The sequence below is a fragment of the Aethalodelphis obliquidens genome, unplaced genomic scaffold, assembly GCF_003676395.1.
Source record: "Aethalodelphis obliquidens isolate GAN/ISIS:26980383/991018 unplaced genomic scaffold, ASM367639v1 scaffold112, whole genome shotgun sequence".
Lineage (NCBI taxonomy): Eukaryota > Metazoa > Chordata > Mammalia > Artiodactyla > Delphinidae > Aethalodelphis > Aethalodelphis obliquidens.
Window position 1 is genome coordinate 2,387,469 of NW_020838056.1, and position 11,679 is coordinate 2,399,147.

General features: G+C 39.4%; 1 protein-coding gene across 2 annotated transcripts in view; it reads left to right on the forward strand.

Moving 5' to 3' along the window:
- The window catches only part of SCN11A (sodium voltage-gated channel alpha subunit 11), a 131,988-nt gene extending 120,309 nt beyond the window's left edge, over positions 1–11,679 (forward strand). The window contains exons 29-31 of one of the 2 annotated variants that reach the window (XM_027097108.1): positions 2,666–2,770; positions 6,728–6,998; positions 9,929–11,679. In XM_027097108.1, coding sequence (XP_026952909.1) covers positions 2,666–2,770; positions 6,728–6,998; positions 9,929–10,956 — 1,404 coding nt within the window. In that variant the 3' untranslated portion in view covers positions 10,957–11,679. Of the gene's footprint in view, positions 1–2,665; positions 2,771–6,727; positions 6,999–9,928 lie in introns of those variants that run through there. The other variant, XR_003430899.1, reaches the window with a different exon arrangement.

The window sequence follows — 11,679 nt, forward strand, 5'->3', positions numbered from 1 at the left end:
AGCGTTTGTCTTTTTGTGACTGGCTTACTTCATTTAGCATAATATCCTTAAGGTTCATGCATGTTGTAACATATTGCAGAATGTCCTTCCTATTTAAGGCTATGTATATACCATGTTTTGCTCTTTCATCCTTCTTTTGATGAACAATTGGGTTGCTTCCACATTTTAGCTATTGTGAATAAAGCTCTTATGAACATAGGTGTGCAAACATCTCTTTGGGACCCTGCTTTTGATTCTTTTAGGTCTATACCTAGAAGTGGAATTGCTGGATCATATGGTAATATGTACAGTATACAAAGGTTCTAATTTCTCTACATCCTCACCAGTACTTGTTTCTGTTTTTTCGATAGTAGCCATTCTAATGGATGTGAGGTGGTATCTCATTTTGGTTTTGATTTGCGTTTCCCTAATGATTAGTGACACTGAACATTTTTTTCATGTGCTGACTGGCCATTCATATATCTTCTTTAGAGAAATGTCTGTTCAAGCCCTTGTTTTTGAATCAGGTTGTTTGTTTTTCTGTTGTTATATTTTTGGTGTCCTCTATATATTCTGGATATTAATTTTTTATCAGATACATGATTTGCAAATATTTTCCCCATTGTGTGGGTTGCCTTTTTACTTCATTGATAGTGTCCTGGATGCACAAAATTTTTAAGTTATTATGAAGTCCAATTTATCTATTTTTCCTTTTGCCTTTGTGTCATATCCAAGAGATCACTGCCAAATCCAGTGTTGTGAAGCTTTTGTTCTATGTTTTCTTCTGAGAGTTTTATTGTTCTAGATCTTACGTTTATGTCTTTTGATCCATTTTGAGTTAATTTTTTTTTTTTTTTTGCGGTACGCGGGCCTCTCACTGTTGTGGCCTCTCCCGTTGCGGAGCACAGGCTCCGGATGCGCAGGCTCAGCGGCCATGGCTCACAGGCCCAGCCACTCCACGGCACGTGGGATCTTCCCGGACCGGGGCACGAACCCGTGTCCCCTGCATCGGCAGGCGGACTCTCAACCACTGCGCCACCAGGGAAGCCCGAGTTAATTTTTTTATATGATGTTAGGCACTGATTCAGCTTCATTCTTTTGCATGTTGGTATCCAGTTTTCCTAGCACCATTTGTTGAAAAGACTGTCCTAGGGCTGTATATTTTTGGTCCATACTGGTGGTGTAAATTCAAACCACACACCCTCATCAAGGCAGGCTTGGATGCACAAATTATCAGGGAAGACTGGGTTTTTACCCATAGTACAGACTGAGACAGTGTTCTGGTTGTCTTCCATTGCCAACAGACAGGTTTGGTTTTCTTCTTCACCCTTTAATGGCAGCACTTGGAGAGCTCCAGATTCACACAGGGTCCTTGGCCTAACCCCACTGCCTTCTCCCCATGACCCCCTTGTAGTTATTAAATCCCAAGATTCTTGTTTTTACAGAGATTAGCAAATGCCGTTAGGCCAGCCATGGCTTCAGGACTAATTTACTACTCTTTCTTTTTGATCTCTCTTGATTTTCAGACGATGGAGATGTACCTTACTTTTGTGCAAGTTCAGCTATTTCTTTTTTTTTTTTAACATCTTTAGTGGAGTATAATTGCTTTACATTGTTGTGTTAGCTTCTGCTGTATAACAAAGTGAATCAGCTGTACGTATACATCTATACCCATATCCCCTCCCTCTTGCGTCTCCCTCGCACCCTCCCTATCCCACCCCTCTAGGTGGTCACAAAGCACCTGATCTCCCTGTGCTATGTGGCTGTTTCCCACTAGCTATCTGTTTTACATTTGGTAGTGTATATTTGTCAATGCCACTCTCTCACTTCGTCCCAGCTTACCCTTCCCCCTCCCCGTGTCCTCAAGTCCATTCTATTTGTCTGCGTCTTTATTCCTGTCCTGGCCCTCAGTTCTTCAGAACTGTTTTTTTTTTTTTAGATTCCATATATGTATGTGTTAGCATATGGTATTTGTTTTTCTCTTTCTGACTTACTTCACTCTGTATGACAGACTCTAGGTCCATCCACCTCACTACACATAACTGAATTTCGTTTCTTTTTATGTCAGCTATGTCTTTTAAAGGAATTCTGTTCCATTTTATCCCACATTTCTAGATGTTTTACGACTCCCCCAACCCCAATTTCCAGAAATGAAAATCTTACTTCATTTTTCTATTCTTTCTTCCTTCCCCAGAAGTAAAGACATTTAAAGCTCTCTAATTTTTTTTTCTTTTTCTGAGAATGGCTCTGGACAGATTTTTTTGAAATTTTACTAGTAGTGATATATGCATTCACATATTTAGGAGAATTTTAATTGTCACTTTGTAGGATTTTTTGTTTAAATTTTTGTTACTAATTTCTATTTTTGTTTCATTGTGGTTTGATTTATACAACTTGAAATATATTCGGTTTTTGTAAAGATTCTGTGGTTGTTTGCAAAGAATTTGTAATCTTTGTTTATATTATAAAAAGAGAAATGCAACTGATAAAAGTAACATTTTTCCCTTCTTCCTTAATTTAAACCCTATTTCCTTTCAGCCCTCCCCCAGAGTCTCTTTCTGCTTCCCATTGGAATTTTAGGAATTGTTGATAGAAATGTAATATAACTTTAAAACTATTTCTGAAAATTCAGAACTTGTTTCCAAAAATCCATTAATGATAATTAGCTCTCATCTTCTCCATATACTTAGGTGGCCAAGACATCTTTCTGACAGAAGAACAGAAGAAATACTATAATGCAATGAAAAAGTTAGGATCCAAAAAACCTCAAAGGCCCATCCCAAGGCCTCTGGTGAGAGCAGTTGATTGATTCTAAACACATAGATGCATTAAGTGGTTATGAGGAACTCATATCGGTAGTGCCATTCTCCTTTAATTTTTAAATTTATAGACTTTACCTAAGAAGTCAGTATGAACCCAGGTACACTGATGTATGGCTCAAGTCCTTCGGAAGATTAGACATTCAAATTCAATAGTAAGAGCTTGGGCAACAACTTTAATTTACCTTTTAGTGAGCACACAATAGCTGCCTAGTATATACTCATTCATTGCAATGATGTGAATTTAGCAGTTAGTTTTAATTTACTCTTGGCCAATTGAAAATGTATTTATAATATCTTTTACCAACTCTTTCTGGTATGAAGTTGAGGTCATGCATACTCACTTCCACTTCACAAGTATTTATGATAAACTTTCTATGTCAGGAACGAGCACACTTTTTCTGTAGAAGGTCAGACAGTAAATATTTTAAGCTTTGCAGGCCATGTGGTCTCTGCTGCTACTACTCAGCTTTGATGTTGTAGCACAAAAGCAGCCGTCGGCGATATAGAGCAAACGTGCTTGGCTGTGTTCCAGTATAACTTGATTTATAAACACCAACATTTGAATTTCATATAATTTTCGTGTGTCAAAATTTTATTCTTTCGTGTTTTTCTCCCAAAAGTCATCCTGAGTAAAACCCATTCTGAGCTCACGGGCTACACTAAAACAAGTGATGGGCCATATTTGGCCTGTGGGCCATATTTTGCTGAATCCTGCCTTACAAGATACTAACAGGACTGCTCTGTGCTTACAGTCTAATTGAGGAGCTGGAATTTGAGAGCATTAGATTATAAAGTAATACAACAGGCACAGTTGGTAGCTCTGACAAGTGAGTTTGAAGGCTTTCAAGACAGGGAGGCTCAGTGGGGCCGAAAAGTCTGGGAAAGCAGTATGGAAGAGGGGCTTGATATCTGATACATGTAGAGGATTTGGAGATTTTCATTCAAACATGAGACCACAAATTATCAAAGGTGTGTTTAATTTCCTGCTATTCCCAGCAATCAGAACAGAGTAAAGTGTGTTCTCAGTAGTTATTTGTTGAATAAAAGAGCATGTTTTCGGGCATACACAAAATCCATCCCACTAGAATTAAACATTTGTGTTGCACTAAAAATGTCTACAAATGTCAGGGCCAAGTGTTTAGAATTTATACAATGAAGAATTTTTACAAAAGGGTTAATGATAAAATTATCAATATATTTGGGAAATTTTCATCTGATGACAGTATGTGGAACTTCATTTTACCTAAGTCAGATCTAGCTTTTAAGTACCAAACTCACTTTCTAGTACTAATTTCACTTTGAAGTTCTTATTTGAACTTGAGCCAACAAAAAAGACAGACAATTTTTATTTATATGTGCATGCTATGCAACAACCCACTCAGTACCAGTTGGTCCCAGATTTGGAATTAACTAAAAGACTCTTGAGACACATATTTACCAGTTTACTTCATGAAGGATATGAAGCCAGCAGTGCAGCACACAGCCGAACAGAAGTTGCAGTGGCATGGATGCAGCTTCTAGGCCTCTCCACTGCACTGGACATGCTAGGATGCGAGAGATGAGCTTGAAGTGGGCATGGACGGCTTTAACGAAGGGAAGCTGCCACCTCCATTCCTTAACCATCTTTTATAACTTGCTTGTTACATGGCTTATCGGGGAGTAGGTGCTATCCCAAAGCCCTTCCTGCATGGCTCACCAATCGAGATTTCACAATGAGTGATTCCGACAGCCACGTACAACTCACCAGTTAATGCCGAACATTTATCTTAACCTCTGTATTCCAGAGAGCAGTTCTGCATGAGATAAACCCAAAAGCATATCCCCTGGTGTCCCTGAGTTTGAGCTAAGACTTCAAATCAGCTGTTAGCCCTTAACTCACAACTTTACCTCCCCACAGATTTTTTTTTAATCTCTAAAGTCTACATATTATCTTTTGGCCTTTGGAACAAAGGAATAGCAATTGCATAGAGGGGAAAATACAGCTGTTTTAACCTGAGGAGTGATGGATATTCTTTCTAGCAGTAAGAGCAAGAAATCTGGAATCATTTCTGATTCTACCTGAGGTACCGCCACAAGGTAGCTTCATTACTGGGGTTAAAAATTATCCTGAGGTATAGGAGTCCCTGTACATCTTAAAATTACATAGAATGTGTTTTGATCATCTACCATGTTTGGTAGCTTATACTTTTAATCTCCATTTTCTAAATATTAGGGTTGAACTGTAAGGCCAATGCTTACCGTTCCTTACATTTATTCTCAGCCTTCGTTCTGCTTCCCTGGAGAGCACCCTTAAAAGTATCTTTTCTCCAGGTCCTTTCTGACTTCCCGGATGCATTCTCACATAGGAAATGCATTTGACATTCAAGTTTCTTCTCCAGACTCCTTGATAAAAGCTTTAGGGCTCCTGGAGCAAAGTTTGAAAGACACAAACTTACAGGTAGTATCTTACCACTGCCGTCCCGACCCTCTTTCTTCTCATTGCCCTTGCTCTCCCTGAGTGATATCATTCATTCTCTTGGTTTTAGTTCATATCAGTACTGGTGCTGTTGTACTCCACATCTGCATTCCAGCTCTCTGCCTGAGCTCCAGACCAATACCTCTACCTGCCCATGTCCCTTGGATGCCCCACTGGCACCTCAAACTCCATGTGCTCAGGACACATTCATCATCTTCCCCCAGAACTCCTCATCCCCTGTTCTCTGGTTGTTTGAATGCTCCACCAAGCAGAAATTATAGCCTCAGCCTTAACTTTCCCATAACCTACTCCATTCAAACATTCTCTGACTCCTGCTGCTTCTACTTCCATATTAGTTCTTAAACCTAAATGCTCATGTCTTTCTCCACTGTTACCACCACAGACCAACATCATCTCTTGCCTGGATTACCTTAACAGATGCCAGGGGTTATAAAGATGAATTCTTAGGGGGTCTATGAGGTTTCTAAATAGAATACTATATGTATACTTTGATTAGATGATATGTAATATGAAATAATCTAATATATACATATAATGTAAAACAACCAGTGTATAGCCAAGTATGCCATACAATATCAGTGTCTGAGTTTGTGTTTAAGAAAAGTTTCCACTTAAGTAAAGAACAAAGTGGTGCATTATAGATGTTAAATTAAAGAAAATAGTGGAATAATTGAGTCATTTCACTGCACATGGTAGATTAGACATGCAAACTTGAGTTAGAACCTGTACCAGAGCAATCAGCACATTTTTACTTTGGAGCAGGCCATCCATGTACAAACCAATATGCAAGTTTACCATCAGTAATAACGTGAAATAATCAGTTTTTCTGTTTCCATTTTTAGTAATCGTTGGATCAGAATCCCATTTATCTAGCCTTATCTTTAAGTGAACAAGAATTAGAAAATTGGCATTCAAGAATTGCTTGAATACAGAGTTTTGGTTAAGTATAAGGTCTGATTATTCTGAACTGACAAATGGAGGCTTGGAGATGTTAATTCTCTTTTGTCCAACATAATTATGTGAGCAAGTATTCTCTGCATTAGAATTATTGAAGTCAAAATACAGAAGCAGGTGAAATACAGAGACCGAACTTCATTTTTTATGATTAAATCCAACATGAGCTATTTTATTTCAGCAAAAACAAATCATCCACCACATCAAAGTTATGTTGTTACTAAAAATTTAATTAATTTACTTATTTGGTTTCAAAATGGAATTAAAGCTATAAGCCTACAACTTAAAATCAGTTATCTAATTAAATTTAATGAAATTAAATGAAAAAATATCTATAGAAGAATTTCTTGCCCTTTAAAAAAGGTCTGTGCATTTTCCAAGAAACTGCTTTAATTGTAAGAGAGGACAAATGCTGCTGTATGTGCCTTTTAATGTATATGATTTCATTCCTACAACTCAAAATGATCTATGATTCCTTTTTTTTTTTTTTCCTCAGAACAAATGCCAGGGTCTTGTTTTTGACCTAGTTACAAACCAGGTCTTTGACATCATCATCATCATCCTCATTTTCCTCAACATGGTTAGCATGATGGCTGAATCATATGGCCAGTCCAGAGCCATGGAACTCTTCCTTGAGCGTCTCAACCTGGCCTTTGTGGCCGTCTTTACAACTGAGTGTCTCATCAAAATCTTTGCTTTGAGGCAATACTACTTCACCAGTGGCTGGAATTTATTTGATTGTGTGATCGTGGTCATTTCTATTGTTAGTAAGTAAAATTGGCAGCCAGAGGGGCTTTAATCTAAGAGCCAGAAGTAAACTTATAAATCTTATCATTTGGAATTATGTCCAGAGCATCCACAAAGCAGAAAATTAAGCTTAATGTGATTTCTGAAAAAATAGACAGATGAACTAATGCCATTCTCTTTGGGGAGTTGCTAGGAGATACAGAGTAATTTCCATTCCCTTCACTATCTACACAATTGAAATAGAGTTAAATAATTATGTGGATAATTTATTCAACGGAGGTAGACAAAATTAAGATGACTTAAAAGTTTTTGTGGGGCTACCTGCTTTATCCAGGAAGTTGAGTCAAAGTTCTACCTTTCTTGTGCAACTAAAGAGCATTTCTTGTTTTAAGGATTTGGCATTTAGTTTCCATGTTTTTCCCTAGTTCAAAATCCATGTTGATGTCAGATCACAATTACTGTGCACCCGTGACATTGCCAGGCCTTCCCGTACCTCCTCCTTATACAGGGCCTCCATGGCCCAGCCTAGATGGGGCTTGCAAGAGTGTGTCATAAGGACAAGTAATGCTTTATCTTTATTCTGTATCTCATGTTAACTTAAACCACAGTGGGAACTACACTTGTCTCAACTGCTCGGATCCCATTCACCAACCAGTCTCACTCTATAATCAGCATATTTTTCTTAACCACAGGCAGAAATTAACTATAAGATTTATGGAAGAAGAATAGGGAAAAAAGAGGGTTATTGTCATATACCTTTTTATAAAACATACACACACACACACACACATCAACTTTGAAATTAAATTCTTCATGACTAAGCTATAAGATTTCACTCTGGGTTTTTGAAGTCTGCTTTTAACTAAACTGATAATTTGACTTTTTATAATTGTGTAAAACTGCCCAGGGGCTCTTCTCATAGTTCAAAGAGCAATGAAGACAATGAAAAGTGATTTCACAAGTGGAAGTTTTTGTGCTATCTCAGAAAGGACGCATTAAACAGATATGCTGGATCAAAATATTTTGGTTCCTATTACCACAGCAGCAATGCAGATGTTTCAGAGACCAAGAAAATGAATGGTACAGTTCATAGTCTGTTCTGGTTTCTAAGCCATAAAGTTTATGTAGATAAGGTTTAGTAATAGATCTTTCCACATGGTTACGGTTACATAGACTGTTAATCATTATTAGTCAATTCCAAGCATTATTAGTCATTTCCTGGTGAAATCGACAGCAGCAGTAAAGTTAGAAAATGATGACAGGATGAGTCTGGGGCAGCCCTGTGAGCACTTAAAGGGCTCTTCCTCCAATATGCAGAGAGCAGCTCATTCATTTCACTCTTTACTGACCTTCTTGCAGGCAGTGCCAGGCACTGTAGAGTTCATGGAAATATCTCTGACTTCTGTCCTATGAACAACTGCTAAGCGATTGCAGCTACACTGCATAGCACTGTATAGCATCTTGTTTCAATGGATGAGAAGGTCCACACATTGAGCCAAGTCCTACTCACCAATGTGGGCAGTATTTTCTATGTTTTTGCCAGTTGATCTGCCATCCAATCCTTAGCCTCTACATTTTCTCACGCTCTCGCCTGAGCTTTTAGAGAAATACAAAATGAGTGTGAGTCAAAGTTATTCTCTCTATGGGGTTTACAATCCAATTGAGGTATTAAGACCTACCACCTTAAGGGATCAGAAAAAGAGAAATTGATTGAACCCCAAATCACATGGTACACAAAAGAACTGAGCTCAGAGGAAAGACAGATTACTCTGGGCTTGATTACTCAAAGAAATATTCATGGAGGAGGTGGGCCTTAAAGGAGGGACCTCCTCCAGTTGCTGCTGAATTGGTTTGTAGTCAATTCCACATCTCACCGGAGTTGCCTGCCCAATTAGCATATGAATTAAACTTCCTTGATACAATCAGGCAGTCAGTGAAGTATATCACCAACTAGTTCTCTTTAGTCATTAGGTGATGGCAGGTAGTGTTGGCCACCCATCACCCCTAATGACCTTAGAGGATCCCCAGAGCAAGAACCAGGCCATGTCTTATACAAGGCAAGCATGTTCCAGCCATTCTATAATATTTGGGCCAAAATGTGAGTTGTTTTAAATTCTTGTATCACTTGATTGCAGAGCAGGCAATGAGAAAACAGGGTGACATTTTAGGCCAAATATTTAGCAGTCTGCAGAAACCTTTGCTTGAGATGCTATTCCTGGTGTATCTACAACATCAGAGAAACTATCTCCAATTTAGTCCCTTAAGCTTTTTGAATTAGGTCTTCCAGAAGAACTTGGAATGAGCATACTGACAGAGATGAAAGATCCATGGCAGCTTTAGCCCAAAAATGAACATCCCAACACCACCCTCTTTCTCCAGCCCTGTCCTCGCCTGTAGCAGGCTGTGTTCAAATTCCTCTATGATAAGAACCTGTTTGTTTAAGAAGTTTTGGGCTGGGATCGTACAACTTCCACTGTTAACTTAGGCTCAAGCTGACCTTCAGTAGCAGAAATTTCTCCTTGCATTCTAATCAACTCCATCCGTAGTTTTCCATTCTATATATACAATAAATATGGAAAACTTATATTTGTTACCCCATGAATAACTTTAAATGCCCAACATGGATAATGCACTTCAAGTGCATACGATAACTAATAAAATAACCTGTCATAAACTGCATTTTATTTCTTTTCCTTGGGGGTCTTCAGTATTTTAGATGTCCTATCCCATCTAAAGTCCCATCTAAAACTGTACGAACCTTGGAAATTATTCTCCAACTTAAGGCACAGATATATATTTTCCCTGATATAGGTAAAAAAATCTTAATTTTGTACATAAATTAAGAAGTAATGATAGAAAGTTGCTTCCACTCAGATTCAAGGCAGCAGAGAGAAGCTATGTCAGTCAGTCTGCCTGCTGGAAATTGATTGACCCTTCTCCTTCTCTTAAGGTACAATTGTTTCTGCCTTGAAAACCCAGGCACACATTCCTTTCCCTCCAACATTCTTCAGAATTGTCCGCTTGGCTCGGATTGGCCGAATCCTGAGACTTGTTCAGGCAGCACGAGGAATCAGAACTCTCCTTTTCGCGCTAATGATGTCTCTTCCCTCTCTATTCAATATTGGTCTTCTACTCTTTCTGGTTATGTTTATTTATGCCATTTTTGGTATGAACTGTTTTTGCAAAGTGAAGGAAGAGTCTGGAATTGATGACATATTCAACTTCAAAACTTTCAAAGGCAGCATGCTCTGCCTCTTCCAGATAACCACGTCAGCAGGCTGGGATGCCCTCCTCAGCCCCATGTTGCAATCAAAAGACTCATGTAACCCCAAGTCAGAGAACTGTCACCTCTCTGCCATAGCCATAACCTACTTCGTCAGTTATATCATCATCTCCTTTCTCATCGTGGTCAACATGTATATTGCTGTGATTTTAGAAAACTTCAATATAGCCACTGAAGAAAGTGAGGACCCTTTGGGTGAAGACGACTTTGAAATATTCTACGAAGTCTGGGAAAAGTTTGACCCGGAAGCAACACAATTTATCAAATATTCTGCTCTTTCTGACTTTGCTGATGCCCTTCCTGAGCCTCTCCGTGTGGCAAAGCCAAATAAATACCAATTTTTAGTCATGGACTTGCCCATGGTGAGCGGAGATCGCCTTCATTGCCTGGATATCCTGTTCGCTTTCACTGCTAGGGTACTTGGTGAGTCCAGTGGCCTGGATAGCATGAAAGCAGTGATGGAGGAGAAGTTCATGGAAGCCAACCCTTTCAAGAAGTTATATGAACCCATAGTCACCACCACCAAGAGGAAGGAAGAGGAAAGATGTGCTGCTGTAATTCAAAAGGCCTTTCGAAAGTACATGATGAAGACCAAGTGTACCTTGGAAGACAGGCCTCATTCACCCCTCCAGACACTCTGCAATGGAGACTTGTCCAGCTCTGGGGTGGCCGAGGGCAAGGTCCACTACGACTGAGCCCCTCACCTCCACCCCTACCTCACAGCCTCAGAGCCTTGCCTCCAGCCTCTGAGCTCCAAGGGGTCCACAGCTCAGTGTGCGAACAAGCAGTGGACTCACTGAACTAGCCATTCCATTTTTCTTTTTCTGGCTAAAAGAAATGGTGTTTCTGAGTTCACTTCAAATGGTTCTTATAGAGATATAAGATAAGGCTGCCCGACTATAACCACCGGTACTGTTTTAACCAGGAAAAAGACACTAGAATGGGCTGTAGAGCAGGGGTCTCCAACCCCTGGGCTGCACACCACACTACCAGTCCGTGGCCTGTCAGAAACTGGGCCGCACAGCAAGAGGTGAGCAGAGGGTGAGCCAGCAAGATTTCATCTGCCGCTCCACATCACTCGCGTTCCACCCGAACCACCCCTCCGCAACCCAGTCTGTGGAAATACTGTCTTCTGCAAAATTGGTCCCTGGTGCCAGAAAGGTTGGGGACCGCTGCTGTAGGGGACACTAATGTGAGGATTGAAGCACAGTTCAAATTATATCAAAAGAAACTAATAAGAAACAGAAAACATTAACATTTTAAATTGTGTTTTTCCAAATGTTCTTAAGTACAGTATCCAACACCTTTGTTTGATGTTTTCCCCAATAAAATATATGGCTTATCACACATAACTCTTCTGCATGCTAAGTGAAAATTCAAAACCTGCCAATAAATACTTATTGCAGATTTTTTTTTAA